This window comes from Melitaea cinxia, chromosome 13 (genome assembly GCF_905220565.1).
Source record: "Melitaea cinxia chromosome 13, ilMelCinx1.1, whole genome shotgun sequence".
NCBI classification, from domain to species: Eukaryota; Metazoa; Arthropoda; class Insecta; order Lepidoptera; family Nymphalidae; genus Melitaea; species Melitaea cinxia.
The window spans coordinates 2,184,607-2,202,954 of NC_059406.1; the positions used below are offsets into that span (position 1 = coordinate 2,184,607).

At 35.3% G+C, this 18,348-nt stretch overlaps 1 protein-coding gene across 1 annotated transcript in view; it reads left to right on the forward strand.

Moving 5' to 3' along the window:
• The window catches only part of LOC123658857 (furin-like protease 2), a 92,871-nt gene that overhangs the window by 66,625 nt on the left and 7,898 nt on the right, over positions 1-18,348 (forward strand). The window contains exons 3-7 of the mRNA XM_045594150.1: positions 13,645-13,818; positions 14,127-14,261; positions 14,817-15,124; positions 15,208-17,004; positions 17,464-17,697. Of these exons, the coding sequence (XP_045450106.1) occupies positions 13,645-13,818; positions 14,127-14,261; positions 14,817-15,124; positions 15,208-17,004; positions 17,464-17,697 (2,648 nt within the window). The remainder of the gene's footprint in view (positions 1-13,644; positions 13,819-14,126; positions 14,262-14,816; positions 15,125-15,207; positions 17,005-17,463; positions 17,698-18,348) is intronic.

An 18,348-nucleotide genomic window follows, 5' to 3' on the forward strand; every position in this document is an offset into this window, starting at 1 on the left:
TGTTAAATAACTTTTCACTTACTACGCTTGTAGGCGGTGCTGATAAAAAAAAATTTGCTGCAGACCTAAGTACTTGATATGGTGACAAATACCCATACTCAAATATATTTGCATTTCTTTGCAGTCTTTATTCTCTAAGAAAGATATCAAGCGCTATTTCTATCACAGCACTTGAACTGATTTCGTCGCTGATCATTGGGTCATCTCCTAAGTCTATGTAATCATAAGCTGCCCATAAGTTGGATTTATCTGTTGCAGCCATGTTTGACCAATCACAATCAATAGCTCTCTCACGCACTGACAGTAAGTGACGAATGTGGATGTGGTGGTCCTATTATCCTATACCGTACCTACTTACAACGGTCTTGGTTATGCCCGAGAAGCTCGGCGATTTTTCGCCGAGAATCGAGACAGAGTTCTCGGTAGAATTTGTAGCCGAGTATGCCAAGACCGAGATCTCGGTCGACCCTTAGATTTTATTTTCCTTGCAATGTTGACTATCGAGACTTAATTTACTATTATTATTATTTACTAAACTTTTAATTCACCTATTCGTTCGTAAAAAATCGACTAACATAATAAATAAGGCGTATAATACAATAAGTAAGGCGTACGAGAGATATTACTTACAAATACAGAGGTTCCGCGACCCTTGTCCCTATGATTGGAAAAGTCGCCCTTAGACCAACTTCGTCTTCTCATAGCCTTTTAATAAAGAAACAAAGGTTCTATTTTTGTTTATGATTTCTTTTTTTATCCAATATAGAACCTTTTTTCGACGTGTAAAATATCGATACATATATTAAATACGTGAATACAAAGCTTTCATATGAAATCGAAATCAATGTTTTGTTTACTTGCCTGCTTTTTATCAACGCTTTGCTTGAGACGATCTGGATTTTAAAAGCGAAAAGTATTTATATCTATCTAGAGATCAATTAACCGTAAAATTTTAAGAGTTTCAGTTCGAAAATAATTAAGATTTGGTACTATTGAAACTTCGTGACACGGTTATTTTAATATTTCTAATGTTTACAATATTATTAGCTGTTACAAATAAATAATCATTAAAAAAAATGTGAGTATGTGCTGTTACAAAAACACAAGCTGCCTACTTTACAGACATATTAACGTATTATTTATATCATTCACGGTACTGCGAACAAGCTTGCTTTTTAATATCCAAGGACTTAACTTTAGTTTACGTGTGTTCATGTCTGGTTTCGTTATACTAAGGACCGGTATTAGATCGAATAAACATGAAGATTAGCTCTTGAGTAAATTGAGAAGCGCATTAGAGTTTGCGCTAACTAGCAGGGTTATAAACTGGGAGTACTGAGTATTTGATCTGTCTCGCTATCATGGAAAATATCATATTTACAGGTGTGTAGTACATACATTCTATCGGGTTCATCTATATATATGAATCGTTTGAGCTAAGAACGGATTTTTCGATAGGGCCAAATTAAACGAGTCCTAGGGGTCTCACAAGTCTATATTGAGGTCCTTCATTTTTTGTATTACAAGCTTAAAATTTGGCACAGGTTTAGTTATTATTTAATAGACATCCCCTAAGAACGGATTTCGCGACTAGGGCAGCATTAAAAAGGTCTAAGGGCTCTCGAATATTTTTATAAAAGACCACATTTTTTGTACTACAAGCTTGAAATTTGGTAGAGAGATAGTTAATAGTTAGTAGACATTCTCTAAGGACGGATTATATATGGACTCGGTCCAACACACCCTCGAGATGTGCCCGAGATGGGCGGCGCTGCGTTGCGATCTGACGACAGTCCTCGGAGGGGACTTGTCACTGCCTAGCGTCATCACTGCGATGCTCGGCGACGATGAGTCCTGGAAGGCGGTGGTCTCCTTCTGCGAGACAGTAATGTCTCAGAAGGAAAATGACGAGCGGGTGAGAGAGGAGGCCGTCAACGAGACCGCTCTCCGCTGGCGAGTAACAGGGTGCATAGGAGGTGCTACTTAATGCGCCTCCAGTAACGCCCTTGTGCCCGTGTCAGGCCGGGATGAGAACCCGCTCTTGATAGTCACGGCGTCGTTGGGATTGTTCAGAGATGAGCCGGACAGTCCCCACGGAGGGAAAAGTCTGGCCTTTTCGCCGAGGCCAGCCTGTCGCTGGAGGGATCCTGTTACCTGCAGATCCGGGACTCTCCAATTAAAGTGGCTGAAGGCGAGGGAAGGAAGGCAGGGGTTTGGTCGGTATTGCACCCCCAAGTGCTGAATCCGACACGGTCTAGGACTACCTACCCGGGCGTCCTGGATATCACCCGTAAATGGGTTCCCCTGCGATACCAAAAAAAGGACGGATTATAGAAGGAAATACGAGTAGGTCTAAGGGCTCTCATAAGTTTCTACAACACCTCTTATTTTTTTTGTTATGAACTTAAAGTTTGCCCCAGATGTAGTTAAAAGTTCGAGACGTCCACCAACAACGGATTTTGCGACAGGGCTGCCCTAAAGAGGTCTAAAGGCTCTCGAACATGTTTTAAAGTAAAATGGGTTGAAAGTTTGAATGAAGGATTCGTCATTTTTTAAGCTGGAAACATTAAATTTTAATTCTGGACTACTAATTAAAATTGTGTTTAAGTTTATGTGGAAATTCTAATCTTAAATATTAGATTATATTTTACATCAGGCTGTCCTTATCTGGACCGGACCGGGTCCTGATCCAGTATGACTTACCATACTTGATTATATTTTACATGAGGCTATCCTTGTTTGGACCAGACCTGGTCCTGATAGAGCTTGCCGGATCTGGCATGCCTCATTCTATCCTGATCCGGTCCAGATACATGATCTGGTTGAGCCTGACTTTTTTCTAGTCGGAATATTCTTGGAGCCTAACGCGCCAACGCCTTTAAATTCTAGATTATAGGCAAACTAGTGAGTACAGAATTGGTGTAGCAGTACGCGTTCGACATGTTATTTAATTAATTAATTTCTATTAAGTTGGCACGTTTATACGAAAATCAACGAACGAAATAATAAACTTACATCTTGCGTCTTTTGAAGATATATAAAAATTACAAAAATAGATATTTATAAAGTATGATGTCTGGAAGAAATTGATAATGGTCATTAGTTCGTCCACTGTACTACACAGTTTTTGACTATCTTTAAACTACGTTTAATAATTATTTGTAATGTAAAAATAAGGTATAAGTAAATAAAATGAAAAATATAAAATAACTTTATCATACTGAAAGTTTGTATTATTGATTGAAGTGATATTTATGTTGTTGTGCTTTGTTGCAAATAACAATTTTCGTTAATTAAGAATCCTGGAGTAAAAAGGAAAAAATAATAATTCCAAGCGAACGAAAACGCGTGTAGGTACTATAACTATGTAAATATCTTGACGTTCACTCGATCGGAATTGTCTAAGAGTTCCCTCCGTATTGGAAATAGTTCGAGGGCGTACTTAGAAACAAACTTCTGTCTAGAAATATTTTTGTTCTATATATTATGTATGCCTTCGATAAAACTTTTGCTATATAAAAGAAGAACACACACTTTATGTAACCGAACAAAGTCAGAGAACTCCTAGAGATTGTTTTATTGCTTTAGGCTATTCCTTATACTTTTGATGGAACAGTTTATAAAAACAATAAAGCGTATCATGCATTATATACTAAAGGTTCTGTAAAAGCCTTTAAAAGTCTCATTCCTAAGCAGTTTTGTCCGCCATAAATGTAAGAGCTTATAGTCTATACTTTACAGAACATTGATATACATGTCTCAGTGTCCGAAAAATGCAGGTTTTATCGTTAAGTTTTCAAATCGAAAAAAAGAAATGAATACCCTTTCAAATGTTTTCGTCTATCTCGTACTTAAACTTATTACCGTCTGATACCAATCTACAAATTTTATGCTCTAAATTTCTCCAGTTTGCCGTTCTATAACTATGCTTTAATAATCTAATATCTTCAGTATTCATGTCTATATTATGTGTAAGTCAGGCACTAATAGCGTCACCTTAGACAGCCATCATTCTAGATCAATTTTCTCAATAGCATCCCTAAATGGATGTTCTGTTAGATCGTAATTAAAGGCTATGCGAGCAATTGCTTTAGTCATTTGATAACGCTAACTGATCGATGCACTTCCTGACATCGGACTGGATTAGTTGACGCTGTAATATAAGCAAGGCAAATAGCTATTTGGTTCGTTCTAATTGGATTGATTTTGATTGATGGGTAGACACATATGAATATTAGTATCATTTACGTCGGCCTGAATATTCGATCATGTTATAGGTGATTATGTCGTAATAGCTCAGTTGATACTACATATAAAAAAATAAATATCTATAAAATGCGCACACGGTCGTCTGTTCCTAAGGTAAGCAACTTAATTCTTGTGTCATAGATAACAGCCGACGGATTATGCTTTATTTTTTATCGATAAACGTACATAAAAATAATACAAATAAATATGTATATTACACCCTGACTCGGGTTATGTCATTGAATATATATGCACACATATATATATATATATATATATATATATATATGTGTGCGAAAATTGCGCTGACGGAGGAGTATGAAATATCGCACACTTATAGTTTATATAGAGAAGTAGTGCAGAATGCTTACATATTTTTTAATTATACATAAAAATACATTACATTGTATATAGTTATAATTACGACTCGTCCATCCGCCTTATATATTATACATAGACTAAGATACATAGAATAAGGTACATAGAATAAGATGTATAAAATAATTCATAGAATAAGCAAGAGACGCAAACTCAGCGTCTGGTCGGCCCCCCCTGACATCCGCTGGATCCAAGACTGTAGTAGTTAAGCAGAGACATTAAAGCCTCCAAATCGGTTACATGTCTTTCATTTTATTTTATTTAAATTAAGTTAGTTAATTACTATAAATAGTTTTCAAAACGCTCCGAAACCAAAAGTGTATACTCTTTTGTTTATTATTATAGAGGTATAGTCTTTGACAACAGAACCTTAATAATGTTCAAACTTATATTTTAAATTAATTACGGCCGAATTTCGATCACTGGGCGACCGCAGTATACTTAAATGTTTCATTCCTTGTCGTTACAAAATGAAATAAACGAATTTTAATAGTTACGACTCCTAAGTTAGTACGTAGCACAGCTTTACGACTAACATCCAAGCTAATAAAACTCGGGGGCGTGGCGCGGCACTCGCCCACGTTGACCGTCAACCCACAAAATAAACATCCTACGAACACCATTACGGCCTATATACCTTCGTGATGAGCTTACAGGAACTTAAAAAGCAACGATTCCTTAAAAGTGCCTTTTTGTGTATCTTAATTTTTACAAGATAATAAAAATATTTTATCACGAGATTGTTGTAATTACTGTACATTGATTACATTGAAAAAGATTGTATCATTGTAATTTTAAAAATCAGCGTGTTCTAATTATTACACCAATTTCACTTCAATTATTAAATATAAGGTAAAAAAGTCTCAAATTTCAAGAAACTTTGCAATATATTTTTAGTTAATTTAAGTCATAAATTTGAATGTCAACTTCAATAAAAAAGAACCTTAACCTACGTAACGAGCTGGCTAAACGCATGTTCTCGTAATGAGTTCTGCGTGTTTCACGCGTAACTTAGGAGCTGAGGTGACTTCCAAGTGGATCGCAGCTAATAAAAGTGAGGGGCGTGGCGATGGCAGCCTTTCTCGTGTTCAGCACCGTACATCATAAAAAGTCATCCATTAACCCCCTTGAAGCAGCTAACTGCTATATAATGAGCCGTTTCGTGCTTCACAGTTGAAATCCTTAACGATTTGAAGGTGTTTTTACATTAAAACAACTGTTATAATCTAAACTGGTTTTGAAGGAAAGTTTATTTAACATTTTTTGATACCAATTATTTTTTTATTCCAATATTTTAACAATAAAAAATTAAAGCTATTTGGAAAATTAAGTAAGCCATCCCAGATTGACCTATTGGCTTTAAGATAAAGGACTCCTTAATAATTTCACTGTTTGTTGATCCCAACAAGTAATACCCGAACGGGCCGTACGATTTTTTTATTTTGCGTAAATCTGTTTAAACCCTTTCGGACCCCGCCACAGGACCTTCGCTTTATTAGTTTAGGACCCTATTACGTTACGGTGTATAAGCACAAAGAGGCTTCATTAAGCCTCGTGTGCGAGAGCTCGTTTCTACTAACACGATGACGTAAGAGGCATTGGACAGTTATCTATTTGACAACCTTTATTATAACTGCTTAGGATAAAAGTACGAGTAGCTCGCCTAAGTAAATAAATTTATTAATATGAATGACATACAAACGTTCGTTTTCATACGCATTCGTTTGTTCATAAATTATTACTGGACCGGTATACGTATTTATATACTTTTTTAATGAATACATACATATAAATATTACGTCGACGCGTTGGTGCAATGGTCACAGCACTGGTTTGTGGCTGTTGCGCTGGCCGTTGCGGGTTCGATCCCCGTACATGACAAAAAATTTTAATAGTCATGTAGATGTTTGCCGTGGTCTGGGTGTTTGTGCAGTCCTTGTGGGTCTCTTCACCGTGCCTCGGAGAACACGTTAAGCCATCGGTCCCGATTGCTATCATGTATACTTGATAGCGATCGTTACTAATAGTAGGGAATATATCTGCCAACCCGCATTGGAGCAGCGTGGTGGATTAAGTTCTGATCCTTTTCCTACACGGGGAAAGAGGCCTATGCACAGCAGTGGAATATTACAGGCTTATAGAGTGAGCGTATAAATATTACAACAGTAAACTCTTGAAGTGGAAAGCAAACGATAACGGGGCAGCGTTTAGTTTATTTAATAACTTGCTGCAAACTAATAACTCTGTTATAGGTTGACTCAGATGTTTTTGAGTCTCTTAGCTTATAGAGTTTATTTACCGTATTTAATTTTAAAAGATATTTCACAATGGTCACGTAAAGTTTACATAGATAGTATTTAATGTATTCAATGAATAGAATAAAATCAGAAAAAATATTCTTGTGTAGTAGCTGACTCGGCAGACGTTGTGTGGTCTTGCAAACGATTAAAAACTTGAACTGGCGTGTGGAACGCCTGAAGCTTAAATACAAAAATTATAATTGGTTAGTGACATTGGTCACTACAAAAAAAAAGTGTTATAAAAAATGTCAGAAACGCTTCGCAGCAGTGCGGCTACAAATACAACGTTACCGAGACTTAGATGTTTAACAAGCTGACCCGGCGACTTTCGTCTCGTCATTTTTTTAAGCTGAAAGATATTTATTCTCATAAGAAATATAAATTTCAATTACAATGCGATTTAAAATTATAAAATAAAATCATTTGCAGTAATTACATTAGTCGCCGGTAAATACAATAATACTTTGACAACATCTTATAAGTCGTTTGGTAATTTGTTATACAGTTGAGCTCCCTTCAAATACTGTGTTTGTTCCGTAGCTATGCTTAGAGTTTTCTTATGTTTAAATCAATATTTGACTGAATTGTTTTGGTGGTTATTTTGTGAAATTAGCACGCGTGTTATATTCTTGCATATTTGGAATAATTTTTTTTTTTTTTTTTTTTTATCGTTCAAATGTTTGGTTGCCATATGAAATGGATAATGGAATAACACCCTACTTACTTTTTTTCCTTTGAGCTGATTTAACTGAGAAATTATAAATTATTTGCTTGGTTTGTCTTGGTATAAAACGTGATATTTTAATTAGAGCTCCCAATAAATATTTTTTTTTAGTGAATGTATCGATTTTTTCAATTTCATTTCATACAAGCCGTGTTTTGACCCCTGAGTAACGAACACAAAAAAATAATTATTTAATTTAATACAGTCATTTGGGAGTTATACGCATACATTTTAGCGATTCATTTTTATTTATATAATAAAATCACAATTAGAAATATTAAAAAGAACGCATTAAACGTTGAAATAATAAAGTTGTCGCCTAGGTTTTTCGCTTCCACATAACTATGTTGGCTTGTATTTGCACAGCTGAGCGTACGCGCGCTAACAAGCGCCGTTAGAACAATATAGGTGTTGTTTGCGTAAAAAAGTGATTTTTATCAACGTACCCTCCCCGAGTTTAGAAAATATATCCCGCAGGATATATCGTTAGGACGCTCCCGGGGATTTTTTTTTCTTTTCGACGTGCATACTTGACGTTTATTGTGATTAAAAAATTTTGATGTATATCGTGTCACATTTGTTTTTAGTTTTTAGGTGGGTTAAGTTACTCTTTTTTTGCGACAAATAAGTACCTTTCTTTGTAATTTAATCTTGTTTGTGTATGTAATTTAATTTATACAGCGTATTTAAATAATTAAATAATACAAGCTCTTTCCGCGAAATGATATTTTATAATTATATAATGACTTCATAATAGTTTAAAACATTAACATCGCGTGCTCATTTTATTTGAACACATTAAAGTAAACGTGTTCACTTTAATATTTTACTTTCCACCTCATTTAACGTTTATGCATAAAAACATCGAAAGTATCCAACGCGTATATTCCGTACAAAGCTTTTGCAGTGAAATACGACGGGTTCACATTTCAAAGAACACACAATACCCCGGTTATATGCGAGCGTCTGTAACCGAGATGCGGTCAACGTGTAACTTTTTATTAGATTACAGAGACGAAACGTCTTCGTCATTGTGTATTTTATATGTGACTTGTGACGTTTTTGTTTTGAATTTTGTGTAACACCACGAAGTGGTTCATATTTTTTGATAAGTAAATGATGATTATTCGCAATGCTTCTTATTTTTTTTAATTGTTTTTCATATTTTATTCCATATGATTCCATATCTCTTAACAATAGTGTTAATTGTGTATTTATTTCTGTAATACAATACTGTTAACTACGCCAAGACTTAAAAATGATTTCCAAATTTCTTTCTTCCCTTGATTCTTGAAAATGATCTATAAAATTCTTACTCTGCAAAAAAATATAAAAAAAATCACATCCATTTAATATTATTTATAAATATATATTAAAATAATAAATTAAAGTAATAACGTTAAAATAACTAGGAAATAGGTTACAAAATTTTAATAAAATTAAAGTTATAATTAATTAATAAAAAACTAAATTATATAATTTTAAAATTACATACATAAATATTAATTTTTATTTAAAATTTCGTCTGGCCGCATCTAGTTAGTCGCTTGTCGATTTGTTATTTTTTTTTCTGCATAGTTTTAGTTACCGATCGGAGATCGGATAGTAGAAACAAACTATACCGATAAACCATCGATATAGTTTGTTTCTACCCTCACTTTTGTAGTTTTTGTGACGATATTGTTTAATGAACTATTGTATATTACCGACACGCTCGGCTAGAATTACTGAAAACTTATAGCTATTTAAAAATGTATTCATTCTAATGTAGTCGTATTTCTCATATAAGTGAATTGTTAATTCTTATGAGAATAAATATCTTTTACCTAAAAATGTAAGTCGCTTTTTGACGTTAAAAATGTACAATGATGGCACTTTATAAATGCAAGTCATTATTTACAAATGTCGCAAGTTTCAAAATAAAAATGTGTCGCAAAATATAGAAGCGTATACGTTTTTTTTTGCAGCAGAATGTTTAACTTAATATTTAGGTAACGAACTGTGTAGAGGACGTCGAATACGGTAAATGCGGTTGAGTTTTTATTGAGTTACCTCGGGACCAAGACAAATAATGTCTTTGCTATTCTCACACGCTACGGTTATGTTGCCGGCCAGCCTTTCTGTTTAATTATAACTTTCACATATCCTTTTTATACACACTTTGTAATTAAGCTTAAATAGGGTTTTTTGCGATACTAAAATAATACCATCTACGCGGTATTTAAATTGTTCGCGTTCTTTTGGGTCTGAACGAAGTTTCTAGAGCGAAAGATTGTTTTTACGTTAACGTTAAGTGTGCGGTTTAGGTATGTTTTTAAAATACGTATTTAAAATGGTAGCGTAATTATTTTGTAATTATAGTCAAAGTTCTTTTAAGTTTTTATTTTTTTGTTTTTCTGAACGTATATAGGTGGACTAGACAAAACGTAAGTAAAATTAAAGCTCTCATCATGTTCGAAAATAATGCAAGCCCATCTACTATTATTATAATACTAGCTGCCCGGACAGACTTCGTTCTGTCAATAGTAAATTTTTTTTTGTATTAACACCTTCCGTGGGCCTTAAGGAACATACAAAAAAATAAATTAGCCGAGCCATTCTCGAGTTATGCGCTTAACAACATTCATTTTTATTTATATAGATAGCTTCCGCCCGCAGCTTCGCCCGTGTGGATTTCGGACTTCAAAAATGGAGGAGGTTCTCAATTCGTAGGGATGTTTTTTAATATATGGTGCGTATGCAGGTGGTCCCATTGTCCAGTTAGGATCTGATGATGGGATCCTGGTGAAATCGCAGGACCTTCTTAAATATTATAGGCAAACCTATGACGATTTTGGTATTTTTATGTGTAACTTGTTTGTCTGTTTTTAAAAATACGATGATTAGGTATATCATATCATCGTCGAAACTCCCCAATAATGACTATGTTTCCCTATTACTTCGAGGCCAGTGTATCGACTTGGATAATTCTTATTATGTTTGAAAGAGTAAACATTGCAGCTGGTCCTATAGTAACCAGGTCAGGATGTGGTGATGGGAGCCTAGAGTAATTGAAATAACTCCTCGCATATTATAGACACATCCAGTGTTTTAGGTATAGATAAAGAAGTATATGTGATGACAAAGATATCTACACATTGTTGATGATGAAGCTGTAAGGTAGGCACCGGATATTTAAAAGTAAACGACAAACGTGCGTTACGTTCCGCAGAAGACTCTCGCAGTCTTTGCGAAATATGTCTTTCACGGTCCAATGATAAACGCAGTTCTCTCTCTTCATTATTTTCACTATTCCGATTCAAACGAAGTCTTTTAGCAGCAGACGTACTGCGTCCTATATTTGGCCTTCTTCTCGGCATGATTATCTACCTAAGTTTAATAAGAAATTGAATAAAGAGGTACTTAATAGAAACAGTTTAATGAATCTAAATAATATTTATTTACAACAACTTCCCTACAACACCCAAGTAACAAAAAAGTAATATACATGAACTTAAATAGACTCACGAAAATTATTTACAAAAATCTATTTATAACAACTAAGTACGGAAAAGTAAAGTACTTGGTTATTTAAAAAGTAACGAAAGAACCAAACGAAAAGAAGAAAGTAAACTGAAAGGTTTCTTACACCACCTACTAAGTATGAAAATAATTAATTAAGGAATATACATGAACTTAAATAGACTCACGAAAATTATTTACAAAAATCTATTTATAGCAACCAAGTACGGAAAAGTAAGGTACTTGGTTATTTAAAAAGTAACGAAATAACCAAACGAAAAGAAGAAAGTAAACTGAAAGGTTTCTTACACCACCTACTAAGTATGAAAATAATTAATTAAAACTAACAATAGCATAATAATAGGAACCAATAGCAAGATTTAATGCCGAACAGCAATACCCGTAGTAAGCCGATGACAGTCGATATACGCAATGCGTTCAGTTGCTACCAAAGTCTGTTTACTATGGCGGATCGCGCGCTACATCGCCCGGTTTATATAGCTTGAGCAGGCGGTCGAGCGATGCGGGGCAGAGGGGATGGACTCGCCGTAGGCATCTCAATGCTCGCCAAGCATTAAAAATGTTTCGCTACTAATTACTTCTAACAACGATATCTCAAAAACTATTCATCTGATTGATTTAGTGTAAAGAGCAATTTTAATCTGCATTAAATGACTAAGCTAACTAACATATTCATTTGGATAAGGATTAATACCGAACTAAAGAAAATAGCTTTGAAAATAACGTAATGTTTTTAATTAAAAATGTTAACATAAAAGTGGTTATTGTAAGTCAGAGATAGAGATATGCTATCGCGGACTTTTTTGTAGCATTTTTATAGATTTTGAATTCTCTAGTACATTACTTAACTGTATCTTTGCTAGTTTACGCGGCGTTCGCGTGGAAAGTTCCCATTTGGCGAGATTTTTTGCGACCTCTTCAACATTTGTCGCCGTATTTCAGCTAATTTACATAAAAGCATAATAAATTATATACCTAAACCTTCCTCAAGAATTACTCTTTTTTTTTTTTTTTTTTTTTTTAACAAGTCTTATACATCCACGGGCTTATGAACCCATGTCCTTTTTTACTCTAATACATGCAAATTTTTATTTTTATTTTTTTCTCTATTTCAAGGTAGGCGTTAGTCAACAACATCGCTGTTCAAGTCAGACTATGTTTGTTTTTAATGTCTCCAAAAGAGACGTGAGTCCACCGACCGGTTCTTAATCTAATCTATGGTACAAATTTAAAAAAAAAAAAAAAAAAAAAAAAAAGAATTACTCTTTCTATTGTTGAAAACCGTATAAAAATCCGTTCAGTAGTTTTCGAGTTTATCGCGTTCAGGCAGACAGGAGGACAGACAGGAGGACAGACAGGAGGACAGAAAGACGCGGCCGGGGGACTTATTTTTATAATAAGTATAGAAAGTGGGCGTCACTTTTTTGTCATTTACACGTATTGATTATAATAACTGGTATGGCTTTAGATTAAGAACCGTCGAATTATCTAAGATCAAAATTTTTTTTTACAAAAAAAAAAAAATAACCCTAACCTATCTAACTACCAAATTAGACTATTTATCGACATCATTTTGTTAGAAAAAAAAAACAACCTTAACCTATCTAACTTCAAAATGCGGTTCTTAATCTAAAGCCTAGCCTGTTTGTTACTTTAATTCATATTTAATATGAGGGCGTGAGTGTTTCTAAGTCGGGTAGTGTAGTTATGGATAGTTCTTGTCTTTCACGACTTTTTTTTTTCAAGAAATCGTTTTTATTAAGTTAACGTAATTCAAGTAGAAGACTGTCCCGCATGAACAAATCCGTAGCTACGCTGTCGCCTAAATGGTAAAAATGTGTAAGTGGAAATTTCTTAAGGATATTTTACGTCTATTGCAGTCCGACAGTCAACGTATAGAACTGTAGACATCGTTGTTTTTCTTTTTTTCTTTACGCGTATAAATTACTCGGTATTGTGATGTCAGTGAGTTGGACAAACGCGGTCATTCTCATGTAAATACGGCGCTATCTCATTCGGTGTCACCGACTGAAATTGCCCCCATCTAAACTGAGCAGTGAGGACGTCTTGTTGAAACGCTTTGAAAGTTAAGAATGGTGCCATTGTTCACTTGTACTGCACGTACCGCCTGAAGTGCTTCTAAAATTTTATCGCGAATTGAGATTTTTTTTTCTTTTATTCCTTTTATGTGAATTCCTTTTTTAATATTTTTGTTGCTGGTTTTATCGATTTATCATATTAGTTATACACATAATATAGGTAAACATTTAGGTAACTGCAAAAATTTGTAGCAAAATATGATTTTTTTTCGTCTTTGTTTCATAAAATATAATTACACTACTCTTTTAATTTTGAATCAAGAGCTACATGTATTTTCTTACTGTAATTAATTTTATTTCTGTTTTTTTTTCTTAATATAATTATAATTTTATCTATTTCTATATAGAAATAACAATTTCTTTTTGCCTTCAGGTGAAATGGTTCGAACAGCAACGTGAGAAACGACGTGTCAAACGAGACTACAACCCTTACGAGGGGTCGTTATGGTCGCAACTGGCGCGGAAACCCTCGCATAGAACAAGGCATCGAGCGATCACCCCTACGCCTTTCTTCCCTGACCCATTGTTCAAAGAACAGTGGTACTTGGTTAGTAATTACTGCATTCTTTTATTACTTTAGCAACACTTGCACAACAGGGAAGGATAATTTCAGGAGGTAATCTGCATCTTTTAAAATAAATTTTGAGGTATATGACTCCTTCAATCTCTAATGAATTACCGTGCCAATTAAGCTCCAATCTTTCTCCAGTAGATATGAGACTATTCCATAGTGGAATATTTACAAGATTCAGTACAACAATTTTTCATAATATAGGTTGTCTATTTTAAATTGCGATCAAATGTACAAAAGTGATACGTATGGAATTAATACTAAGCAGAATTATGTTTTGACAGAATGGCGGCGCTAAAGATGGACTTGACATGAACGTAGCACTAGCGTGGCAGAAAGGTTACACGGGTAAAGGGGTTGTTGTGTCCATTCTTGATGATGGTATCCAAACCAATCACCCAGACTTAGCGCAAAATTATGTAAGTAAATTATTTCATTTTTAGGGTTCCGTAACTCAGAAGTAAAAATCGAAACCCTTATAGGATCACTTTTTTGTCCGTCTGTCTGTTAAGACCCCTTTTCTCAGAAACGCGTTGAGGTGTCAAGCTAAAATTCATATCAAATACTCATCTACTGTCCCTTTGAGCTGTGAAAAAATCAAACTTCTAAGCCAACGTAATCAAAAGATACAACTATGCTGAAAATTTTGACACTCGCAAGGGAATCAAAACAAAAAGGGTACTTCCCCTAAACTCACATATATACAGCACAGACAAAGAAAAAATTGCGAAAGTCATAAATTTTTGGTTACACCATATAATAAAAATATTTTTAGTAGTTTTTGTACGGAACTCTCAGTGCTTTTTTTAATAGTGCGATTTTTTAAATAGTTCCTCAGACTTGTTCACCTACGTGTTTTTATAGAGTTACTGGAACAATAGTTACAGTTACAAAAGCAATGAATGCTATGAGAATGTTACAACAATAAAATAAAAAAATAAAAATGCTAATAACTTTGTTTCTTACGTTTTAAGGATCCTCTTGCTTCCTATGATATCAACGGAAACGATGATGATCCGATGCCTCAAGACAACGGTGATAACAAACACGGAACACGGTGCGCTGGAGAGGTAGCTGCGGTTGCGTACAATCAATATTGTGGAGTTGGCATAGCTTACAATGCTAGTGTAGGAGGAGTGAGGATGCTCGACGGTGTCGTAAACGACGCAGTGGAAGCTAGGGCGTTGGGTCTAAATCCTGACCATATTGATATTTACAGTGCTTCGTGGGGACCAGAAGATGACGGGAAAACGGTTGACGGTCCTGGTCCACTAGCTAGAAGGTACGAAAATATTTTTATTTCTAAGTTAGGCATGTATTGCAAACAGTTTGAAATTGAGATATGTAATATTAATTTTGTTTCAGAGCATTTATTTACGGAGTAACTAGCGGTAGACGAGGTAAAGGAAGTATTTTCGTGTGGGCATCAGGAAACGGTGGACGTCATACAGATTCGTGCAACTGTGATGGTTACACGAATAGCATATTTACTTTGTCGATCTCAAGTGCTACACAAGGAGGATATAAGCCTTGGTACTTAGAAGAATGCTCATCTACGTTAGCATCTACTTACAGTTCTGGTACACCTGGGCATGACAAAAGCGTTGCTACTGTTGATATGGATGGAAGGTTAAGAGCGGATCATATATGTACGGTAGAACATACAGGAACATCAGCTTCGGCTCCTTTAGCAGCTGGTATATGTGCCCTTGCTTTAGAAGCTAACCCAGATTTAACGTGGAGAGATATGCAATATTTAGTAGTATTAACTTCACGTTCTCAACCTCTAGAAAAAGAAACAGGATGGATTGTTAACGGTGTTAAAAGAAAAGTTAGTCATAAGTTTGGTTATGGTCTAATGGACGCGACTGAAATGGTAAATCTAGCTGAGCAATGGATATCTGTTCCACCCCAACATATTTGCAAGTCTCAAGAAATCAGTGAAGATAAACAGATCGAATCTTCTTATGGTTACGCTTTAAGTGTGCACATGGATGTTAATGGCTGTAGTGGAACGGTAAACGAAGTACGATATCTTGAACATGTGCAGTGTAAAATATCGTTGAGATTTTTCCCGCGCGGAAACTTACGTATACTACTCACTTCACCGATGGGAACTACATCTACATTATTGTTTGAAAGACCTCGTGATGTTATTAGTTCTAATTTTGACGACTGGCCATTCTTAAGTGTTCACTTCTGGGGTGAACGAGCAGAAGGCAGATGGACTCTGCAAATCGTTAATGGCGGTAATAGACATGTTAATCAACCGGGGATCCTCAAAAAATGGCAGTTAATATTCTATGGTACCTCAACTGATCCAGTGAGATTACGGTCTAAAAGACCGTCGCATCTAGTTCCATCGTTCGCTTTGCCGACCGCTGCTGATGGTTACGATTCTATCGGGGATTCTTTTTACAATACTGACGCGTTTACCAATTACCAGAACTTTCCTACATTATTTGCTGCCGGTTCCGATCCGGAAAAAGCAATAGCCCGTCTCGACGGACATAACGTCCCTTCACCGCATGGGGAAAATGTCCTCGCTGATAGTAATGATAGGCGCGTCATGCACGAATGTGATCCCGAATGCGATTCCCAAGGCTGCTACGGAAAAGGACCTACCCAGTGTATAACATGTAAAAATTACCGACTCGACGACGCTTGTGTGTCACGATGCCCTCCAAGAAGTTATGCCACTCAGGATGGAGTTTGTTGGCCCTGTCACGAGTCATGCGAGACTTGTGTTGGACCGGGACAGGATTCGTGTTTAACTTGTTCTCCAGCTCATTTATTAGTAGCCGAATTAGGTTTATGCTTGCAACAATGCCCTGATGGATATTGGGAAAATAGTGAAGCATCGATATGTCGACCATGCGCCGCGCATTGTTCAACTTGCTCAGAAAGAGCTGATTCATGTACTTCCTGTAAACGTCATTTAGTTTTATATAATGGAACTTGTGCTGCCTCTTGTCCGCCGTCTACATATGAGAATGATGACTATATGTGTTCAAAATGCCATCCTTCCTGTGATACCTGTACTGGATCAGAAGAGTCGCAGTGTGTTACGTGTCACGCTTCAAACTATATACTTGATGGTAAATGTTTACCCACTTGTCCCAGTGGATACTATGCAGATAAAAAGAGAAAAGAGTGCATGAAGTAAGTATATTAAAAATTATTTAAAATATATATTTTTGACGTAAAACTTCTTTACGCACGCTTGACTCGGGGAGTAAGCTGGTGAATGCGTGACGAGAACGTTACGAAAAGTGTGAGGCGGAGCAACAGAGAGAGGTGCGAGCACACATTTTCTTTCTTTCTTTCTCTCATAGCCAGTTACGTTTCGTATATCTAAGACACAGTGTAGGCTTATTATGCAGGCCTATTGCTAAAGAAGTTTTACTTCGGTCATGTGATCTAAAGGACACTCGTCTTTTAAGACCAATATTGATTTAGTACAATATAAAAAAAAATGTTATGATACATGTTATGTTGTTTTTACACCATGGAATTCAAGCACGCAAATGTTAGATCATATTTGTTTATTTTCTTTTATAATTATTTCTTTTAATATTGTTATTTTTGTAACCTTTTTATTAATATGATATTTATTTTCAGATGTCCAATTGGCTGTGCGTCGTGCTTAGCGACATTGTGTCTAACTTGTAATTCAAACTGGGAATTGAATAAAAAGGGCAAATGCGTCGCCGTCGGTACCGACAAATGCTCTTCTGGAGAATTTTTAGATGGGAGTCAATGTAACGCGTGTCATACAGATTGTGAATCTTGCTTTGGTGAGACAGAAGCGAATTGTCTTACTTGTTCCTCGCCAGCGTTGATACAGAATCACAAGTAAGTCTACATAAAGTAATTTATTTCAGACAAAAATACTCATAACAGTGTTATTAAAATGTTGCCTTGTTTATTTGGATAGTTTTAATATTTTTTTTGGATAATACAAGTAAAAAAATGACTAACTATACGTGACGAATTATCGTCATTGTGTTACTTTTAAAGATATAATCGTTTCATATCAGGTTTTGTTAGATCGCTTGCTTAAAAATGAATCTGAAAAAAAAAAACACCATTTTTGGCTACGATTTTCATATACCTAATCTCGTGCAAAATATCCTAAATAGTAATAGCTAACTCCTCATATAACACGTTGAAGATAAGACCAACTTGATCATTACGTCTAAACTGCATCCAAGTTCAGTGACTCCATAATGTGCATTACTCTTTGCGGTAGAGTTCGCTTTTTGCTTGCACCCTAGCTTAGCACTTTATAATTCTATTCACATTCTAAAATAAACAACTTCATATCACGGTCGTTATGCAGGATAAATGTATTAACTGTTTAAACAATTCTTCGAAATTCGAGTATTCATGAAGATATTTACTCGTAATATCAATTTAAATCCATAATATGTAAAGGTGGAAAATATGACTGACCAAAATAAACATCAGGGTTTTTCATCAGGTTTATTTGTATTTGATTGCCTC